We start from the raw sequence: 23,667 nt of genomic DNA, 5'->3' as shown, positions 1-23,667 counted from the left end.
CTTGCACCCTTGTCATTCAAATAAACTTTTGGGGTTCTTTTGTTTTCATGTCAGCTGTTCTCAAGCCATTATTATTGCTTCCTTCTTAACTCTTGCACAGATGCTGATACTTTGCAGGCTTTGTGGATGTTAGTAATTTTCCTCCAGTTGCAGTACTGGAGGAAATGTAAATGTCCATGAGGTTTTGGTTGTGCCATCTTCTTTTTCAAATTGTAAAAAACACATAGCACATAACGTAAACCATCTTAAACATTAAGTATATGGTATAGTAGTCTTAATATATGTATGTATACTATAGCAGATTGTTTTATGACATAGCCCTAGAACTTTTTCATCTTGCAAAACTGAATTTCTTTACTAACTGAACTACACCTCCCCTTTCCACTCTGCCCAGGTCCCCTTGGCAATTACTATTTTACTTTCTGTTTCTCAGAGTTGACTTCTTTAGTGGAAGTGGAATCATGCAGTATTTTTTTTTTTGTAATTTTCTATTATTTAGCCTAATGTCCTCAAAGCCCATCCATATTGTAGCATATTCTTAAGGCTGAATAATATTCCATTGTATGTATATACCACATTTTCTTTATCTATTCATTTTTTTTTGCTTTGTTTTGTTTTAGAGAGTGGGAGAAGAGGGGGAGGGGAAAGGAGAGGGAGAGTGCAGACTCCACACCCAGCGTGGAGCTGATGTGGGGCTTGATCTCATAACCCTGAGATCATGACTTCAGGCAAAATCAAGTCTGACGCTTAGCTGACTGAACACCTGGGTGCCCCTCTCCATTCATCTGCTAACGGATGTTTTGGTTACCTTCAACTCTTGTCTATTGTGAATAATGCTGCAGTGAACACGGATGTGCAAATACCTTTTTGAGATAAATTCATTTGGATGCATAGCTGGGCATAGGATTGCTAGATCATATGGTGATTTGGGTTTTTTGTTTTGTTCTGTTTTGTTTTGTTTGTTTGTTTTGAGGTACTTCCATACTGTTTTTCATAATGGCTGCAGTCATTTTACCTTCTAGACAATAGTGCAAAAGGGTTCCAGTTTCTCTGCATTCTCACTAATAGTTTATATTTTCTGGATTTTTGATAGAGGCCATCCTAACCTATGTGAACTGATATCTCATTGTGGTTTTGATTTGCATTTTTCTAATAATTTGTGGTGTTGAACATCTTTTTTATATAGTATTAGCTGTTTATATTTCTTCTTTGCAGAAAGGTCTATTTAAGCCCTTGCCTATTTTTTTTTTTTATTGGATTACTTGGCTTTTGTTAAGTTGTAGGAGTTCCTTTTTAAAAAATGTTTATTTATTTTAGAGGGAGGGAGAGAGAGAGAGAGAGCGCACAAGCAGGGGAGGGCAGGGAGAGAGGGGGAAAGAGAACCTTGAGCAGACTCCCTGCTGAGTGCAGAGCCCAGTGCAGGGCTCCATCTCACAACCCTGAGATCATTACCTGACTGGAAATCAAGAGTTCGACGCTCAATCGACTGAGCCACCCAGGCCGCTCAGTTGTAGGAGTTCTTTATCTATTCCAGGTATTAACCCCTTAACAGGTATATGGTTTGCAAATATTTTCTCCCTTTTTTTTTTTTTTTGCAGGATATAATTCATGGTGTTGAGTGTGTCCTCTGCTGCACAGGTGTTTTTAGTTTAGATGTCTATTTTTGCTTTTGTTTGATGTTTTATCTGAGATATCATTGCCAAATTCAGTGTTATGAAGCTTTTCTACTAGGTTTTCTTCTTAGGAGTTTTATAGTTTCAGATCTTAAGTGGAGGTCTTTAAGCCATTTTGAGTTAATTTTTGTATATGGCATAAGATAAGAGTCCATCTTCATTCTGTCACATGTGGATGTTTGGTTTTCCCAGTACCACTTGTCAAAAGACTATTCTTTCCATATCGTATAGCCATGGCACCTTTGTTAAAGATCACTTGATCGTATACATGAGGGTTTATTTTTGGGCTATCTGTTTCATTGGTCTTTATGTCTTGTTTTCATGACAGTTCAGTTGTGCTATTTTGATGCTGCTTGTTTTAATTAATTGAGGAATAATTGATATATAACCTTATATTAGTTTTGGATGTACAACATAATGACTCAATATTTATATTGTGAGATGATCACGATAAATCTATTTCTGGGGGGTCATTTAATATTTATTGTCTTAGTAACTTTCAAATATGTAGTATAATATTATTAAAGATAGTCACCGTGCTGCACATTATATCCTCATGACTTACTCATTTTATAACTGGAAATTCGTAATTTTTGACTCTCTTTATCTGTTCTTCCCTTCCACCTCCCTCCCACCCAACCTCTGGCAAATAATCTGTTCCTGTGTCTATGAGCTTGCTTTATTTTTTTTTCAATTTCCCATATACTTAAGGTCATATGGTATTTGTTTTTCTTTGAACTTCTTTTACTTAGCGTAAAAGTCCATTCATCTTTTTGCAAATGGCAAGATTTCTTTCTTTCTGTGGTTGAATAATATTCCATTGTGTGTGTGTGCGCACTCACACACACACACCACTTTATCCATTCATCTGCAGGTGGACAGTGAGGTTTTCGATTTTGGCTATTATAAATAATGTTGCAGTGAACATGGGATGCATATACCTTTTTGAGCTAGTGTTTTCTTTCTTTCTTTTTTTTTTTTTTTTCAGATAAATACCCTGAAGTGGAATTGCTGGATCATATATGGTAGTTCTAGTTTTAATTTTTTGAGGAAACTCTATATTGTTTTCCATAGTAACTGCACCAATTTAGCTTTCCACTAGTAGTGTACAAGAGTTCCCTTTTCTCTACATACTTGCCAACACTTGTTTTCGCCTTTTTGTTTTTTGTTTTGTCTTTTTGATCATATGCTTACTGCCTATATTTTCTTCTAGGAGTTTTATGTTTTAGATTTTATGTTTAAGTCTTTAATCCATTTTGACTTGATTTTTATGTATAGTCTAAGATGGTGGTTCAGTTTAATTTCTTTTGCATATAACTGTCTAGTTTTCCCAGCACCATTTATTGAAGAGAATGTCCTTTTCCCACCACATATTCTTGGTTCCTTTGTTGTAAATTAATTGACCATGTATGTATAGGTTTATTTTTGGGTTCTCTATTCTCTTTCATTGATCTATGTATCTTTTTTAATGCTAATACCATACTATCTTGATTACTATAGCTTTGTAATATAGTTTGAAATCAAGGAGTGTGATGCCTCCAGCTTTGTTCTTTCTAATCATTGCTTTGGCTATTCAGGGTCTTTTGTGGTTTCACACAAATTTTAGGATTGTTTGTTCTATTTCTGTAAAATATGTCATTGGAATTTTGATAGGGTTTGCATTGAATTTGTGGATTGCTTTGGGTAGTATGGGAATTTTAACAATATTCTTCCACTAGTGAGCATGGAAAACCTTTCTATTTATTTGTATCTTCTTTTATTTCTTCTATCAGTGTCTTTTTTTAATTAAGATTTTATTTATTCATGACAGACACACACAGAGAGAGACAGAGACACAAGTAGGGGGAGAAGCAGGCTCCGTGCAGGGAGCCTGATGTGGGACTCCATCCCAGATCTCCAGGATCACACCCTGGGCTGAAGGTGGAGCCAAACGGCCAGGCCACCGGGGCTGCCCCTTCTATCAGTGTCTTGTAGTTTTTAGTATACAGGTCTTTTTTCCCCCTGATTAAATTTATTCCTAGGTATTTTATTCTCTTTGCTATAATTGTAAATGGGTTATTTTCCTAATTTCTCTTTCTAGTAGTTTTTAAAATTAGTGTAGAGAAATACATTAGATTTTCATGTATTTTCTATCCTCAACATTACTGAATTTGTTGATTAGTTCCAACTTTTTTTTTTTTTTTATGGAGCCTTTAGGGTTTTCTTATGTATAATGTTATATATTATATAATATTATATAAGTGACATAATATTATGTAATTTGCAAATAGTGACAGTTTTACCTCTTCTTTACCAATTTAGATGTCTTTTATTTCTTTTTTTGTTGCCTAGTTGCTCTGACTGGGATTTCTAATATGATGTTGAATAAAAGTAGCAAGAGCAGGCATCTTCATCTTGTTTGTGATCTTGGAGGAAAAGCGTTCAGCTTTTTACTGTTGAGTATGGTGTTAGCTGTGGGATTATCATATATGCCCTTTATTATATTGAGGGACATTCCTTCTTTACCCACCTGTTGATAATTTTTATCATAAATAGAGGTTGAAAAGACCTTATTCAACTTATACTTGAAAGTTAGTATAACTTTCCCTATTTTCCATTACCCCTCAGTTTAGTGCTAAGTGAAAAATCTAGACAGAGAAAGACAAATACCCTTCATTATTAATAGAGCTAAATAAGCTTTTGTTTTTACATGTAAATAATAATAAATTTAGTTTGAAATGTGTTAGCTAGTCAGAAAGTCTATACTTAAATTCCCACAATTTGGGGTACCTGGGTGGCTCAGTGGTTGAGCATCTGCTTTTGGCTTGGGTCATGATCCCAGGGTTCTGGGATCGAGTCCTGCATCAGGCTCCCTGCAGGGCACTTGCTTCTTCCTCTGCCTTTGTCTTTGCCTATCTCTGTGTCTCTCATGAATAAATAAACACAATCTTAAAAAAAAATTCCCGCAGTTTTTTCATGAATATCTTTGCAATATTGAAATATAATACAGGACTGAATATAAAGTTTGCTAGGTGTATAAATCGTCTAAAAAACAAAGTCATTGTGAGAAGTCTTCATGTGTGCATCCTGCACTTATAGACAATTTTATTATTTTTTTATTTTTTATTTTTTAATTTTTTTAATTATTATTATTTTTTAAATTTATTTATGATAGGCACACAGTGAGAGAGAGAGGCAGAGACACAGGCAGAGGGAGAAGCAGGCTCCATGCACCCGGAGCCCGATGTGGGATTGGATCCCGGATCTCCAGGATCGCGCCCTGGGTCAAAGGCAGGCGCTAAACCGCTGCGCCACCCAGGGATCCCTATTTTTTTATTTTTAAAAGATTTATTTATTTATGATAGAGAGAGAGAGAGAGGCAGAGACACAGGAGGAGGGAGAAGCAGACTCCATGCCAGGAGCCTGACGTGGGACTCGATCCTGGGACTCCAGGATCGCACCCTGGGCCAAAGGCAGGCGCTAAACCGCTGAGCCACCCAGGGATCCCCCTTATAGACAATTTTAAATTGCCTTTTTAAAAATTGCTTTTTAAGCCATGAAAGAATGTCAGCTTTTAAGCTTTTTCTTTTGGATACTCCCTTATTTTTAAATTTGGATTCTCGTAAGTTTACATTTCTTATCCTTGGGCTTAAATGATGCTGCTATTATGTCAAAATAGAAGTAAGAAATAGCTCTGTTCCAAAATGTGGAATTTTTTAGTTTGGAATTTTTTAGTCTGTCTCTGATTTCATTAGACTCATGACCTGATTTCTAAACAATATGGTTTTCTTTCCTAATCTTTACTGTCGTTATACTGTGCCTGCATCTGCCCTTTTATTTGTATTTCAAAAACCTCAATTCAAATTCTAAATATTCTCACAGCAAGTTTTATCCTTCTCTTCTTAGCACCTAATACAAGTTATTGTTGAATAAATGAATTTTTATAATAGTTTGTTTGCCAGTTTTTCTGCATTTGTTCTCTTAACCATTCTGCGTGGTTTCCTACACTAGAAAATTTGGTAGTTTGATCTAAAATCTCGGGTATGATCATTGCTTTCTGTGGCAAATCATTCTGTTTTTTGATAATTGTCATTCTTAGAAGGTTCTCCCTTTATATTGACTCAAAAATAACTTCTCTGTATTATATCTTTTACTCTAGTCTGCTTCACTTCATCTTCTTTCATGTTATAGCTCTTCGGGTATTTGGAGCACAATATATATTTATTTGCTTTTCCTGCTTTTCAAGTTTTTAAAAAATTTTTTTAAAAAACAATTTTATTTATTTATTCATGAGAGACAGAGACATAGGCAGAGGGAGAAGCAGACTCTCCGTGGGGAGCCTGATGGCGGACTCAATCTTAGGACGCTGAGATCACAATCTGAGCCACAGGCAGAGATGCTCAACCGCTGAGCCACCCAGGCATGCTTCTTTTTAAGTTTTCTGACTAAATCTTTTGTTTTCAGATCTTTTACCAGTTTGAAAGATGATTTATCAGGGTGCTTGTTATAATGTATGCTAGTTTGGATTCTTTAGCGAGAATTAATATGGACCTGTTCATTCTAGTGAGGGAAAGGTATCATAAAAATACCTCAGAAGTTTGGTAACAGGCATTATAGTGCTGCCAGAGTTTACTGGAGGTAGAACTTAGCTTTCTCTTGTCGCATCTCTGCTTCCTTCTACGTATGTATACTCTTAACTTGTTTTTGTTGGCAAGTCTGCCTAGAGTTTCTCTTGTTCTGTAACTTTGGTTTTACACATGACCGTGGTTGCCTGACCTTTCTCTACATCATGGCAAGTCTTGATACATTTTTTTTGACTGCTTTAGTCTCCCATTTTTCCTGTCCAAAATTCCCTACCAGAAGGATTTGATTTATCTAGCATACCTCTTATAGCTAGGTCATTCTGGTCATAAGTTGCTTGCCAGTTTATAGATGCCCTTGCCCACTTAACAGTCCCATTTATTTATTCAACAATTATTTTGTTAAGTATCTAATAAATACCAGGAATTATTCTAAGTGCCTAGGATACATAGGTAAACAAAGCAGAACAAAAATCATTGTTTTCATTCTAGTGAGATGAGATAGACAAGTAACAGTAAATATAATAACCAAATAAAGGATTTAGTCATTTCTTTCTGGCTGGTGAGAAGAGTAGTAGGATTGTATGCTCTTGAATGTGACTGCTGCCCTTCCTTGAACTGTGAGTGATGCCATTTTTGATAGAAAAGGATGTGAACAAAAAAAAAAAAAAAAAAAAAAAAAAAAAGGATGTGAACAGATGCATATCACACAGAATGGCTATTGTAGATAACATCTGATCTAATTTAGATAGGCATATCATAGAAAAAGATTTAGTGAATTATATATTAGAGTAGCATCTCTCAAATTTCAGAGTCTACATTAAACTAGGCAGTGTATATTTTATATATCTGTAGTCTAAGCACACACAGAAGGTACTCAACTAATTTTTGTCAATTGGTACAAACAACAAATACCAAACATCCTGTTTTGTGTAGAGCAGAGTTTTATATCTCTCTGCCAAATTGATCACTACTCAGTCAATAGTTCTTCTGCAGATATACTTCTTCCTTATAGCTACTGGCAATGCCATACGTATAGTATATTAGTTAGCAGTCCCAGAGAACACTGTTGGGCTCTTCTGGAGTCATTGGCTACCACTAGAAGAGTCACTTTGTAAGGGGACTGATAGATGGTTGGATCATTCTGGGTCACTTGCTAATCCTTGTGGCTGAGCTGGGTGGCCCGCAGCCACACCAGGACCCAGGGGAAAGTGGGTTACCAAACATAAAGGAGGGAAAAGTGTGCCTGACCACACCAGTATTTCCTCACCCTTCCTAAATTTGTTTTGGACACTTTGTCTAGTATATATATTTTTTTCAAAGAAAAGCATTTCCAAATGTGCTGGTGTTCTGCTGAACATCCCCCTTTTAATATATTAACTACATTCAGTTATCATTGAATCATTTCTTAATTTTATGATTTTATAGGATAGGAGAAGAGGGACTGGAAAGAAAACATGAAGGCACCGATTAATAACTGCCCCTTCCTTTTCCAGTGTAGTTGCATACAATGCAGTGGACAATCAATTTTGTCTGCCTAATGTCTCTCCTTTGTAGGAAGTAGTCTTTCTTTTAAGCAATTTCTTCATCTCCTACCCAGTAACTGAGCCCCATTTAATATACGGTGCAAATAAGAGCTGCTTCCACAGCCACTCTGATTGACATGGCATACTTTATTTCTGGACGTAGGGATTAGTCCACAGTGGACATCTGACTCCAGGACACTTTTCCCTCACTGTGGCTTGCTTCTCAATGTAAAATGCCATCTTCTTAGCATTCTTATGTACAATAGTATTGCCTTTAGAATAAGTGCTGGGTAAAATATATAAACTAGAAAAAGAAAATGAGTTTAAATATTCAGACTAAATGCTTAAAAATCAAGAAACAAGAATCAAACAATGCTTGTTTGCTTTTTAGAGCACCTTCATAAGTTCCTCGAAACCTGGTAGCTGCAGCAATTTATATATTTGAAAACTAAGTTATTGTAGCTCTTTGCACATTTTATTTGTAGCGAAATATTATTTACCATTTTTATTTGTCATTTTCTAACCTAATTTCTATTTACAGATAACATTCATATAACTGAAGTCATATCACTCATGAATCGTATTTCTGTGTATATTTAGAAATGTTATGTCAGTATTTCAAACTGAGCTTTCATGTTATTGAAACACTGCATACCTTTTTTTTTTTTTTAAGATTTTATTTATTCATTCATTCATGAGAGACACAGAGTGAGAGAGAGAGGCAGAGATACAGGCAGAGGGAGAAGAAGGCTCCATGCAGGGAGCCCCATATGGGACTCCATCCTGGGTCTTCAGGATCAGGCCTTGGGCTGAAGGCGGTACTAAACCGCTGAGCCACCCGGGCTGCCCTGCATATCATTTTAAAATCAGTAAATATGTTGCTTCTGGAGAACTTTTGAATGTTATGCTGCTGCCAAAGAAGGACTTTTAATCTCTCAAATTGACAGTAATTAAAACAAACAAATGTTTAGAGTAACAATAGTTGGTAAGAATGTGGTGAAAATGCTAGTCTTAAAGAATTTACAGAATGTAAAAAGACTGTTGGATGTCTTTTTGTGGCCCCCATGGCTTTGTGCTAGTTGTAAAATTTTTCATTCTCTTTGACCCAGTAGTTGTATATCTAAGAATTTTTCTGGGGTGGGGTGCCTGGGTGGCTCAGTTGGTTAAGCATCTGCCTTTGGCTCAGGTCATGATCCCAGGTCGAGCCCTGAATGAGGCTCCCTGCTGAGCAGAGTCTGCTTCTCCTCCTCCCTTAGTAGCTCCCTCTGCTTTTATGTGCTCTTTTTCTCTCTCTCTGTCAAATAAATAAAATCTTTAAAAAAAAAATAATTTGAGGGGAGAAAGGGAGGTGGGGACAAAGATTTATATAGAAAGATGCTTTTGTAGCATTATTTATAGTAGTGAGAAACTAAAAAAATGTATGTTTAATATCAAAGACTTATTGTGAAATATTAAGTAATAAATGAATAGAAAAAGCTAGGATTTAGTATGATCTCAATTCTGTAGAAAATAATACATGTATACAAAAACACTTGAGAGATAATTGTCTAAAATATTAACAGTAATTTTCTCCAGCTGTGGAATTATGGGTGATTTCCTCTTTATATTTTTATGTATTTAAAAATTTTTCTGCAGTTAACACTTATTTTTATAATTAGTAAAAATTAATATGATAAAATATTTCTTGAGCTTAAAATACATTGCATATCACTCTCAGAGCTGAATAAACAGTATGTGGATACTTTGTTAATTATAAGATAAATAACATGCATTTATCTCTTTTTAAAAATACAGGGAGATGTGAGTTTAAAATAATTTCTGTCAATATTAACAAATTCATTAAAATTAACATTTAACTCGGCATGAACTAAATGCCAGACATTCAGGTTGCTCTGTGCTTGGGGATACAAAGATGATACTGAAAGAAAGAAAAAGCTTACTCTCATTTCTTTTAGAAAGTTTTCTATAGTGTTCTCTGCCATGCTGTGTTAGGTTTCCTTCTATCCTTGTACTTAGCATGGTATAATGAAATTATCAGCTTATTTGTTTGTTTCTCTTAATAATTATGAGTTTCTTGAGGATAGGAGCCATGTCTTCATTTGTTTATCTCCTACTTAGCAGTTTGTTGAATTTAACTGTTTGCCATGTCAGAAGTGTTTGTTTGATGTAGATTTTGAAAAAATGAGTGCCTATGATAGATCACTTTTAATTTAGTTTACCTTGAATTATATCCTTCATTCCCTTACAATGATGGATATAAGAATGCAGTTGTTTGTTTAATTAAGGATGTTTTTATTTTGCCTTTTTCAAATGTGATCTCATTTTTAGAACACAGTAGTAGTGAGTTGTTCAGTTAAATGAATTTAACTTTTTATTTATCTTTTAAAGTTAAAGATTTGGCCATAAAGTGATTGAACTCTAGATGAGAGGCAAAGGGGAAGTTCAATTTACAGAGAGAGGGTGATAGATGAAGGCAGATAATTTTTTAAATTAACAAATTGAATAAGGTGTTTAAGTCTCACTTAAGTTAGGTAGACAAATAATCAGTATTGTTGCTTTCACTACAAAGTCAACAGGGACAAAATATAAAATATGTAAGCACCTGATGCTCTTTAAAAAGTATAGCAAAAAGTAATTTAGAGGGATCCCTGGGTGGCGCAGCGGTTTGGCGCCTGCCTTTGGCCCAGGGCACGATCCTGGAGACCCGGGATCGAATCCCACATCAGGCTCCCAGTGCATGGAGCCTGCTTCTCCCTCTGCCTATGTCTCTGCTTCTCTCTCTCTCTCTCTCTCTCTCTCTCTCTGTGACTATCATAAATAAATAAAAAATTAAAAAAAAAAAGTAATTTAGATCTACCATGTACTTTTCATCCCTAAATTACTCAGAGATTATATCTCCAGTGTTGAACTATTCTTTTTTTTTTTTTTTAACATTTTATTTATTTATGAGAGAGAGAGAGAGAGAGAGAGGCGTCCCAAGTTGATCTATTCTTTAGAATCACAGGATAATTTTAAAACAGTGGTATTATAGACTGGTGGTTTTCAACCAGGGACAGTTTAGCCCACTCTTCCCAGGACATTTGGCAATGTTTGGAGATGTTTTTGGTTGTAATGACTTGACAGTGATGGTGGGTTGAGGCAAAGGTGCTGCTAAACTAAATATCCTAGAGAGAACAGGCCCTCTCCCACCCCCAACACACAACAAAGGATTATCTGGCCGAAAATGTCAATAGTGCTGATGTTGAGAAACCCTGCTTAGGCAATTGTCAAGCTCTCATACCACTCTAAAAATCCTTATTTTACCGGTAATAGTGCTTATGTACCCCATAACTGAAGCTTAGTGCTAATAGTCCCATTTCAGTTGTCACTCAAGATTACTTTGTCTCGGGACACCCAGGTGGCTCAGTTGTTGAGCATCTGCCTTCGGCTCTGGGAGTGATCCCGGGATCCTGGGATCGAGTTCCGCCTCGGGCTCCCTGCAGGGAGCCTGCTTCTCCCTCTGTCTTTGTCTCTGCCTCTCTCTCTGTGTCTCTTATGAATAATTAAATAAAATCTTAAAAAAAAAAAAGTTTACTTTGTTTCCCTAGAAGAGTTTTAAAAATTTCAACCCGAGATACTGAGAAGATTGCTTTCTTTATTGGGAACAGGAGCAATTCTTCCATGGTATGGTAGAGGCTCTAGATTTTAGTGCCTCTGTTTATTTTTCCTAGCTTTTCATATGTGTCACTCTTTTGAGAATCAATAGGATAGAGATTGCTTGTTATTTCAGTATTATGTTTAGAAGGTAAATACTTTTGTGTCCTTTAAAACTTGAGAATATTTAATATATTGATTTATTCAATAAATACTCATTTATAAATAAATATTGATATAACAAGTATTAAGATTTTTTTGTAGTGTATAACTAATTCACTTTGATTTTAATAGGGTCAGGAGCAGGTCTCGGGAAAATAATCCAGAGATTTCCACAAAAGGACTGGGATGATACACCTTTTCCACAGGGAATTGAATTGGTAAGTTAGTATTGCTTTATTGTGCTTTTATAATGACACTTTCCTTTTTATGTTACATTTATAGTTTTATTTATTTTATAGTTACTGTTAAATGATTTGGTAATTTAACTGTAACATGTTACTAGAAATAATACCTCTGCTTCCAAGTATAGTAACCTTTGAATATATTGATTCTGATACGATTCAATCAATATATTGATTCTACTGTGAAATACTGTAGAAATTAACTCCTATAAGCATGAAGGCCAGATATAGGCCTAACCAAATTTTAGTCTAATTGAAGGTGATCTGGCTCAGTCCTAAGTGGTTTGTTGATTCCAAGGTGGTCGTGTTTTACATGGAAAAAAAATTATAGTGTTTTACAGGGAAAATGCTTGTTTTGCTATTCTTTTCTCATTTAAGCTTCTTTCTAATATTAAAGATGAAATCGATGATCTTTATGTACATGGAAACTGTCAAATTCCTCTGATTCGCTAGTGAAAGTCTTAGCCTAGTAGCTTCAGTGATATTGTGTCACAAAACAAATAATTATTATATTTTTGTTTGAAAAATTTCAGGTTATTGTTTTGGTGTAAACTAAACAAAAACAGACACCTCTCCCCTTCACCTCTCGAAGGTTGGTTTAATGATCACCAGTCATGTTCAGTTTGGTCTTGAAATCACAAATTTGAATTCTTTTTAGCTACATGATCTGCAGATTGCTTTATAATAGTGCAGTTAAACTGCTTTATTTTTGTCAGTCATTTTTAAAGGAATTTAACAGTTGAACACATAATTTGGATGGTCAGGACATTCTGTTGACAGATCCATGGTGGTAAAATGAGGGACTGGAAAGAGGAGTACTAAAGCATTTTTTTAAAAAAAGATTTTATTTATTTATTCATGAGAGACAGAGAGAGGCAGAGACACAGGCAGAGGGAGAAGCAGGCTCCATGCGGGGAGCCCAATGTGGGATTCAATCCCGGGACTCCAGGATCATGACCTGAGCCGAAGGTGGACACTTAACTGCAGAGCCACCCAGGCGTCCCTAAAGTATTTTATTTTATTTTATTTTATTTTATTTTATTTTATTTTATTTTATTTTATTTTATTTATTTTTTTTAAAAGATTTTATTTATTTATTCATGAGACACAGAGAGAGAGAGAGAGAGGCAGAGACACAGGTAGAGAGAGGAGAAGCAGGCTCCATGCACGGAGCCTGATGCGGGACTCGATCCCAGGACTCCAGGATCACACCCTGGGCCAAAGGCAGACGCTCAACCACTGAGCCACCCAGGCGTCCCCCTAAAGTATTTTATAATATGACTATAAGGTTTTGTTTTCAAACAGTAGAGTATGGATGTGTGTGTGTTTCTATGTACTTATATTGTGTGGGTGTATGTATTACATACATACACCCATATGAGAACTGTTCTGTAAAGCAGTTCTTGAGAGAACATTTGGAATGATTTGATAATAGAGTGCAGGCTCCGGAGGAGACTACCTGGGTTGAAATCCCAGCTGTATGGTATGACTTTAGACGAATCACTTAACTTCTTTGAGCAGCAATGTCCTCATCTATAAAATGATGATAATGACAATACCAATCTCATATGGTGTTGTATAGATAAAATGGGAAAAAATATATAAAACACTAAGAACGATGGCTTCCAAAAAGTAAGTGCTCAGTAATTGAGGTAGCTTGTTGATAATTATGATAATTATTGTCATTGCCATTTGTTTGATATCTTGCACCATCTCCCCTTTTTCCCCCAAACCCCCAGCAGAATTGTTCGTTCTCTTGTTATTTTTCATCAGAAATACCATTAGGAATAAAACTGATGTTGAACATTGTATATTTTCTCATTCTAGCTAATGACTGTCCATTTCTGCTTATGGAAGATAAAAGATACGTTGCTGAATGCTTAATTTTGATTGTTATAACCAGCTGTATAAAGACGGCTGTGGGTTCTGTAGACTCACCCAGAGGGCAAATCTTGAAGTTGGGTATTAAAAATGGGGAAAGAATGTGAGGATCTAAGAAAAGTAACTTTTTGGAGAGCCCTTGTAGTCCTTTCTGTTCTCCCCGACATGTATACAAATACTTGTAATTGGCCTTATGGTGTGAGTAACCAGGTATTAATACTGTTAAAGCTTTTAAACCCTACTTCAGTATCCTTTTTAGTGATGACTGAAAGGGGGAAATTTTGGTGCTGAGGACCACTGAGAACTCTTGTGAGTTCTTACTGTCTCTCACATCAAAGTGTGGAGGGATATAAATTATATCATTTTGATAGTGTGAGTAGTGAATCACCATCATAAGCTTTAAGAACAACAGACATTATTGGGGCTATTTAGTTGTGACTGGGAAGGGATTATTTTTGTGTTTTGGATGCCAAGAGAATGAATACTGTGATGTCTCTGTTTTTCCAGTCATGAGGGAGAGAGACATATTGATTTCACTACCAAGTAAATGGTATTTTACAGACACTCCCTTGTTCAAGTGCTATCAGTCTATCTCCAATAACAAGTAGAGTCTTTTGTGGCTGACTGGTGAAGTGAGGTGCTAAGAGATAGACAGAACTTTTCCTCGCCTAAGATTTTCTTAGATGACCTCTTGGCTGATCTTAGCAAAGCATTTCAAGATTTTTGTGTGCTGGATTAATATTTAAAGAGTTTTTAAACTGGATTATACTGGAAATTGTTTTCCTTTTTAATTTTTCCAACATTGGATAGTAATACTTTGATACTTTGTCTATAGTGCTTTGTCAAGTACAAAGTAAATCTGTTGATCTAGTATCTATTAAAGCCCAATCTTAAAACATAATAGAATAATTTGACTTTTAAATTTTGGTCTTTTTTATTATTTATTGCTTTGTGTTATGCTTGATGTATTAGAAGCGTGCAACCATTCTACATTTGAATAGCAATAACTTGAATAACTGTGAAATACTGTAGAAATTAACTCCTATAAGCATCAAAGCCAGATATAGGCCTAACCAAATTTTAGTCTAATTGAAGGTGATCTGGCTCAGTCCTAAGTGGTTTGTTGATTCCAAGGTGGTCGTGTTTTACATGGAAAAAAAATTACAGTGTTTTACAGGGAAAAAAAAAAAATCTAAGCCCTTCCAAAATAGTAGAACAACTTTTAGCATATACCATTAATGGTAATATCTAACAGTTGCACTGTATTGATAGATTCTGATGAACTCAGATAAATTAGTTGATTGATGGTAGTATGTCTAATTTACGGTAAGCAAACTAAGGATTAGGAAGTTTAACCAATTTCAAAAAAAAAAAAAAAAAAAAGGAAGTTTAACCAATTTCACTAAGCTCTAAAAGCTAAGATGCCACAGAGCTAGGTTTTAAACCCGTTACCACATGAAATACTGACTCTTAGTCTCAGCCACAATCTGAGAATATTCTGAGAGTCACACTTTAAAACTGTGGTTAGCATTTATATTTTAGTGTAAATGCAGGATCTGAAAACAGGGTTCTATAATTTTGAAGAACTCAGGTTCAGAAATGTTAAAAGAATGCTGTATTGTTGGTTAGAAACCAACTTCACATGTTTATTTTGTTTCAGGAGAAATCTGAGTTCAGAGCATAATACTGAAATTATTTTGTATTGCCACCTCTCCTCTTCAGTCAGCATATATTTGTTATATATAAGTTCTGAATAACAAATTATTATGTTTAACCTGAAGACTAAACTTCATGATTTGTGGGAAAAGACTTTAGGTTTCCATTCACTAATACATCAAAATCCAAATTTAATTGAGAGGATACTGAATTTGTTCTTTTGTTTTTATGTAAAGAATTTGCCCTTTTTTTCTTTTCTTCTGTTGAGAAATACTGAACTTTAATTTGGATGGATTTTAAAAATAAAAATATGAAAATAAGCTAAACCAAACATAATGACTACTTTTCCAGTTCTGGGATATTTTTATCTTTTTCTTGTGCTTTTTAGGCACACATAGAAACCACAGACAGTCATATAAATAAAGTTACAGTTAATTTTAGTAACAATATTTCAAAGAAAATTTAAGAATTGTTTTGCAGAGGCATTCTATGGCTAACAATCTATTTCTGATTATAGGAACAAATATTTTTATTGGCTAGGGTTTGGGCATCAGCAAAATAGTATTGTTCTGACAGTAGCTCTTTTTAAAGATACCCTGTCTCAGAAGTGAATCCTTTTGTATTATTCAGAAAATTTTGTGCCATATTCTTCACTGTAATGCCTTCTCTGAGGCATTTGTATAGCTGTGTAATTTTTTTAGAAGACTAAATTACTATGATAAAAAAATGCTGTGGCTTGAGTAAAAGAGTAATAAATGTTTAGTTAGAATCTCTAAGTTTCACCTTTGTAAAACATGAGTTCAGTTACTTACATACTAGTGATTTGACTACCTGCAGTATGAATCCAGTTTTCTGTAAGTATAGATTGGAGAGAAGAGTAATAAAACAGTGTATGCAACATTCTGAAGTTTTAACATAGAAATAGTCTTAGTATGGGATGCTATTTGTGCAGAGAAGTAAGTATAAGTACCATGTAATGCTTTAATTCTTTAAGCCATTTAGAATGCATTGAACACAACATAGGATAGCAATTGTCCAGCTGACCTGGATATAAATACTGTGTGGTCAGGGAACTGAGTGTAGAAAGGATGGAAGAGAATATTCTCTCCCTTCTTTGTAGAGGAGTATGTATGAAAGAATGAGGATGGTAGTGAACATATTGGATGACAGAATCAGAGTTCACAAAGATTTTAAAAGGAAGTTATAGTTAAGTATAGCTAAGAAGTATAGCTAAGAAGATGAGATATAGGGCAGTAAGTAAAAATGTAGGTTTCTGCATGTGAGTATAAAAAGCCACTTGTATAACTAATTATTTAGAATAAAGATGGACAGGATAATTTGCCAGCCAAAGAGATTTGAGAAATACATGAAGACACCTAAAAATGTATAATTATAAAAAATACCTATGAAGATATTATAGGTAGTGTCCAAAGCCTCTGTGCTGACATAGGGCACTTGGTGATGAATTCATTTTTTTTTTTTTTTAGATTTATTTATTTATCTTAGCAAGTGTGTATGAGTCGGAGGAAAGGGCAGAGGGAGAGAGTATCTTTAAGCCGACTCCCTGCTGATAGGGAGGCCGTCTGGGGACTTGATCCCCAGACCCATGAGATCATGACTTGATCTGAAACAGAGTTGGTTGCTTAGCTGACTGAGCCACCCAGGCACCCCTGATGAACTCAGTTTTAAAGATGGTATAAAGAATGTTTGGAAGGACTTTCAGTTTTATGTAGAGTTGAGGCTGAAAACATAAGGATCCTGCTCTGAAGTATGAAGACATGGCTTTTAAAACATTCTAAAGACTACAAAAAAGGCATTTAAAGTTATGTTCATGACAAAGCAAGTAGATATAAACGGAGGTTAAGCTGGTAAGTGGTGGTTTGAACTCACCTTTTTGTTTCCTACTCCCAGACAATTGTGTCTTTGAAGTAATAAAACCACATGGCAGGTTGGAACCTGATGTAGTCTAGAGCATGCATCTGAAATAGTAGATTCTCTCGACATTTCTGAAGTGGAGGATACTCAGTCTTAATGTTATTCTCATATTGCTCTATGCTCATCAAAGTGGCTTGTTTCCTATACTAGATTTTCAATTATTTACAAACCTCTTTATTTTACTGTTGCATTGATAGTCTCAGTTATGCTAAAGAATTTTTCACCTGTCCAGTCTCTGTGGTCTGCTACTTCAGTACGGCTCTCAGAACCATTGTAGGACAAGGTTTTCTCTCCATGCTAAGGTTCTCTTATACTTAATGCTTTGAATCCTGAGGAAAGTGTAGATCTACACAGACCTAACCTACTACAAATTCACACTGTTTGCAAATAGCCTGGCTCTCCACAGGGAGTACTGCAGCTTTTCTGTTGTATAATTGTTGTATCACCACTATGGGTTATTCTGCTCTTCTTAACTTCTGGTTCCTTTTACAAGTTTTCTGTTTCCATTGATCTTAAGTATCATTAAGACTAGCTAAAAACATCTTTTCTTTACTTTATCTTTTTTAGCTATTATACAATTTCTTCATTATGAAATGTTTCGAATGATTCTCCTTCATTTGCTGTCTCCATTTTTCTTTTCTTTTTTTTTAATATTTTATTTATTTATTCATGATAGACACCGAGAGAGAGAGGCAGAGACACAGGCAGAGGGAGAAACAGGCTCCATGCAGGAAGTCCGACGCAGGACTCGATCCCGGGACTCCAGGATCGCGCCCTGGACCAAAGGCAGGCGCCAAACCGCCGAGCCACCCAGGGATCCCCTGTCCCCATTTTTCTAAGAGACAAGTGTGGTACAGTGCAAAGAATATGGCATCAAGAATTCTAAAACTATGAGCAAAGTTCATTTACCCTTTCTGAAAATATTACTTTTCTTATAGGGTTGTTATCAGATGGTTGTTAATATTTAATAAGCTATAATGTTATGATTTCCTGCCATCTGCTCATACACCCATCTTATCCACATCTCAAGGGTTTATTCTGAAGTATAGTTTAATGTCTTTTCCATTCCGAAATTACAAAGTTGAAGTTTCTAGTATTTTCTTAATTCATGAAGGTAATAATAGCTGTTATAATAGATAAACCTTGAGATTTTAGTGGCTAGCATGATAGAAGTTCTTCTTTTCTTACTTGCATGAAGTCTAATTAGTGGCAGTGGAGTAGATGAGAGTGGGGTTTGCTGTCTTCAGAGTGGTGTTGTCAGGGTCATCTTGGGTATCACCATTGACAGATTGGGAAGAGAAAGCATGGAGGATAGTAGGGCTGAGTTTTATGGTATGGGCCTGGGAGGCTGTATGCATCACTTCATTCTATTTATCAGAAAGTTAGGGACACCTAAGTGGCTCAGGGGCTGAGCCTCTGCCTTCAGCTCAGGGGTCATCCCCGAGTTCCAGGATCGAGTTCCAGGATCGAGTCCATCATCGACCTCCCTGTGAGGAGCCTGCTTCTCCCTCTGCCTGTATCTCTGTCTCTCTCTCTCTGTGTCACTCATGAATAAATAATAAAAAAAATCATAAAAAACAACAACAATAGAAAGTTATATAGCTCCAGTTAACTATAATGGGAGTTTGGCAAATAAAGCCTAGATGTGTGCCTAGGAGAAAAGCAAAACAGATTTAGTGAACAACTAGCTTTTTCTCTGCAACAATGTTCTTGTTGAATTCAAACATCTTTTTCCTTATTGTAATTCTCCTTGACCATTTTATTTTTGGACATTGCTGTTATTTAGTCTTTGTCTCAGTTCCTGGCACTGAACTCCTGAAACCCTTGGAATTTACTGTCTTTCGTATGCTAATGAATAGCTGATTGGTTTAGTGGGCCCTAGATTGCTTCAGGAACCAACTCTTGTGATTAGAGGTCTGGAAATTTCAGCCCCACTGGGGAGAGGAGAGAAGCTGGAGACCAAGTTCAGCCACTAGCAGCCAATGGTTTTTTTTTTTTTTTTTTTTTTAATTTATGATAGTTACAGAGAGAGAGAGAGGGAGGCAGAGACACAGGCAGAGGGAGAAGCAGGCTCCATGCACCGGGAGCCCGACGTGGGATTCGATCCCGGGTCTCCGGGATCACGCCCTGGGCCAAAGGCAGGCGCCAAACCGCTAGCAGCCAATGGTTTAATCAGTCATGCTTACCTAATGAAAAACATACCATAAAAACACTAAATGAAAAGGTTCAGAGACCTTCTGATGGTGAACACATTGATGTGATGGGATGGTAGTGTCCTTCCAGAAGGTATGGAGGCTGTGTAGGTCCCTCTTCTCATACTTTTCCTAATACCTCTCTTCTTTTTGGTTATTCCTTAGTTGTATTCTTTATAATAAACTGATAAATATAAGTAAGGTATTTTTCTTGAATTCTGTTTTTCTAGCAAATTATTGAACCTGAGGGGGGTGGTTGGGTAAGCCCCTGAATTTTTATTCTGCACGCAAAAGTGTGGATAAACTTAGGTACCCAGTTTGCAGCACACATCTAAAGTGAGAGCAGTCTTGTGGAGCTGAGCCCTGAACCCATGACCTCTGGAGTCTGTGCTAATGCTGAGTAGTTAGTGTCAGAATTGAATTGAATTGTTGGACACCTAGTTGGTATTGGGAAAAAAACTTCATGCATTTGGTGTCAGACAAGATACAAGACAGTTTTCATCATGCTAAATTGATGAGCAAATTCCATAGGTTTGTTGCATATGGCACATTTCCTTTATTCATCCATTGATACATAGGTTGCTTTCATATTTTGCCTCTTGTAAATAATGCTGCAGTGAATACAGGGGTACATATAACTCTTCAAATTGGTGTCTTTGTTTTCTTTGGATAAAGCCTGGAAGTGGAATTACTGGATCGTATGGTAGTTCTAGTTTTAAAATTTTGGGGAACCTCCATACTGTTTTTTGAGTGGTTACAAGTTTACATTCCCACCAACAGTGCCCAAGGGTTCCCACTTCTCCACAGCCTCACCAACACTTGTTATTTTTTTCTTTTTCATAGTAGCTAATCTGATAGGCATGAGGTGATATTTCCTTGTGGCTTTACATTTCCCTGATGATCTGTGATGTTGACCATTTTTTCATATGCCTGTTGGAAATTTGTGTCTTCTTTGAAAAAATGTTTGTTCAAGTGTTCTGCCATTTAAAAAATCAGTTGTTTGGGATCCCTGGGTGGCTCAGCAGTTTAGAGCCTGCCTTGGCCCAGGGCGTGATCCTGGAGTCCCGGGATCGAGTCCCACATCGGGCTCCCTGCATGGAGCCTGCTTCTCCCTCTGACTGTGTCTCTGCTTCTCTCTCTTTCTCTGTGTGTGTGTCTCTTGTGAATAAATGAATAAAATCTTAAAAAAAAAATCAGTTGTTTGTTTTTTGGTATTAACTTGTATAAGTTCTTTATGTATTTTGGATATTAATTTCTTTTTTTAAATTTTTATTTATTTATGATAGTCACGCAGAGAGAGAGAGAGAGAGAGGCAGAGACACAGGCAGAGGGAGAAGCAGGCTTCATGCACCGGGAGCCCGACGTGGGATTCGATCCTGGGTCTCCAGGATCACGCCCTGGGCCAAAGGCAGGCGCCAAACCACTGCGCCACCCAGGGATACTGGATATTAATTTCTTAAACAAAAAAAATTTTTTTTAAAAGATTTTATTTGGGCAGCCCAGGTGGCTCAGCAGTTTAGCGCTGCCTTTGGCCTAGGGTGTGGTCCTGGAGACCCGGGATCAGTCGTCCCATGTCGGACTCCCTGCATGGAGCTTGCTTCTCTCTCTGCCTGTGTCTCTGCCTCTCTCTCTCTCTCTCTCTCTGTGTCTCTCATGAATAAATAAATAAAATCTATAAAAGAAAGATTTTATTTATTCATGAGAGAGAGAGAAAGAGAGAGAGAGAAACAGACACAGGCCGAGGAAGAAGCAGGCTCCATGCAGGGACCCTGACGTGGGTTTCCAGGATCACACCCTGGGCTGAAGGCGGCGCTAAACCACTGAGCCACATGGGCTGCCCTAACTTCTTATTGGATGTATGATTTGCAAATATCGTCTCCCATTCAGTAGATTGCCTCTTAGTTTTGTTGATGATTTCTTATTTCTTACCTGCAAAAGTTTTTTAGTTTGATGGGGTAATCCCAGTTGTTTGTTTTAGCTTTGTTGCCCTTGCTTGAGGATACTGGTCTCCCCAAAATATTGCTGAGACCAGTGTCACAGAGCTTATTACCTGTATTTTCTTCTAGGAGTTTTATGGCTTCAGGTCCTACATACAAGTCTAATTCGTTTTGAATTTCTTTTTGTACATGGTGTAGGAAAGTGGTCCAGTTATATTCTTGTGCATGTGGCTGTCTAGTTTTATCAGCTCCATTTGTTAGAGAAAATGTCTTTTCCCCACTGGATATTTTTGCCTCCTTTTTTATAGATTAATTGACCATGTAAGCACGGGTTTCTTCTGGGCTGTTTTGTTCCACTGATATATGTGTCCATTTTCTTGCTAGTAACACACTGTTTTCATTATTGTTTCATGCTTCTTTGTGTGTGTGTGTGTGTGTGTGTGTGTGTGTATGTTTTAGTTTGTCTAGAAAGTGGTGGTATCACTATTTTGTCAGTCTTTCTCTTCTTGAATCCTAGTCATACCCCACACCACACAGAAAAATTAACCTGAAAAGGATTGTAGACTAATTGTAAAAATTGAAACTAAAAGATCTATCTTAATCTAATCTCTATCTATCTATCTATCTATCTATCTATCTATCTATCTAAGATTTTATTTATTCATTCATGAGCGACAGAGAGAAAGAGGCAGAGACACAGGCAGAGGGAGAAGCAGGCTCCCCACAGGGAGCCCATTGTAGGACTGGATCGCAGGACCCCAGGATCATGCCCTGCGCTGGAGGTAGATGCTCAACCACTGAGCCACCCAGGTGCCCCGAAACTAAAACATTTAAAAAGAGAACATCTTTGCAACCTTTAGTTAATGAAAGACTTTAGATGGAACACCAAAAGCATGACTGAATAAAGTTTTTCTGGAGTACCTGAAAACCTTTGAAAAAGAATGTATCATTATATAATAAAGGTAGATACTCAGATAGCAAGAATTCTCATTTTGTTTCATAGATTTCATTTAGATCTACAGAATTTGGATGCTACTTGAGCCTTCTCTATTTTCTCTTTTAGTGAGGAGAAGGACATTGGAAAAAATGAGGGGACATGTAGCAGTTCACCTAGAAGCTCAGGGCAAAGTTTTCTTAGGTGTTATCTGTGCTTCTGAGCCAGGTTTTCTTCAAGTCAGAATTTTGGATATATTATAAATATATGGGGTGACTTTGACAGTAGAACTTTTTAATTAAAATTTTAATTGCTGTAGATAATAGCCAACTTTTGATATGTGGTATGGAAGAAAGAATAGTGAACTTTGGGGTTTTATCTATATTAGTGTATATACCCATGTATAGATAAATAATTTTTTAAAAAGATTTATTTGTTTATTCATGAGAGACACAGACTGAGAGAGAGAGGCAGAGACTTAGGCAGAGGGAGAAGCGGGCTCCTCACAGGGAACCTGATGCGGGACTCGATCCTGGATCCCAGGATCACGACCTGAGCCGAAGGCAGGCGCCCAACCGCTGAGCCACCAGGCATCCCTAGATAAATAATTTTTTTTCCTAGATAAATAATTTAATTATAAATGACAACAGCTATTTAGAAAGAGCATCCATTTCCTAGGTCATATAATCTATTTTCAAAGGTATATAAGGAATGATATTTTGATATTATCCATCTCCCTAACTCTCAGTTTGGGTCTGATCAAGTACTTCCATGTTCTTATTTATTATATGGAATATGTTCAGATGTTTTTGCTTGAGTTTGTATTGTGCTTTGAGTATTCATGTGGAACTTTCCCAGTTATGGAAATCACTGTGCATGGTCATCTCCCTATAAGTTACAAACATGTCAGTTTTAAAAAGTGAAGTATTTGGTGGCCTCTAGTGGTACTCATGTGTCTATAAAAAGTCATTAATAGGGATCCCTGGGTGGCGCAGTGGTTTAGCGCCTGCCTTTGGCCCAGGGCGCGATCCTGGAGACCCGGGATCGAATCCCACGTCAGGCTCCCGGTGCATGGAGCCTGCTTCTCCCTCTGCCTGTGTCTCTGCCTCTCTCTCTCTCTCTCTCTGTGACTATCATAAAATAAATAAAAATTAAAAAAAAAAAAAAAAAAAAAAAAAAAAAAAAAAAAAAAAAGTCATTAATATTGCCAACATACAAAATTTAGGGGGAAGGAGCTAGTAAGGTGACAAAACACATATATGTAGATTTATCAAGGAAAAGTTTTTGATCTTTGAAAACTAAAATTTTATTAATTATAAATCTTTTTTTTTTTTTTT

The 23,667-nt window shown here is 36.4% G+C and overlaps 1 protein-coding gene across 2 annotated transcripts in view; it reads left to right on the top strand.

Moving 5' to 3' along the window:
• Positions 1 to 23,667, top strand: part of SBF2 (SET binding factor 2) — a 454,973-nt gene that overhangs the window by 75,319 nt on the left and 355,987 nt on the right. For both annotated transcript variants that reach the window (XM_038569025.1, XM_038569026.1), the window contains exon 2: positions 11,686 to 11,771. In XM_038569025.1, coding sequence (XP_038424953.1) covers positions 11,686 to 11,771 — 86 coding nt within the window. The remainder of the gene's footprint in view (positions 1 to 11,685; positions 11,772 to 23,667) is intronic.

Source organism: Canis lupus, chromosome 21, assembly GCF_011100685.1.
Source record: "Canis lupus familiaris isolate Mischka breed German Shepherd chromosome 21, alternate assembly UU_Cfam_GSD_1.0, whole genome shotgun sequence".
NCBI classification, from domain to species: Eukaryota; Metazoa; Chordata; class Mammalia; order Carnivora; family Canidae; genus Canis; species Canis lupus.
This window is presented reverse-complemented; position numbering and strand designations above follow the sequence as displayed.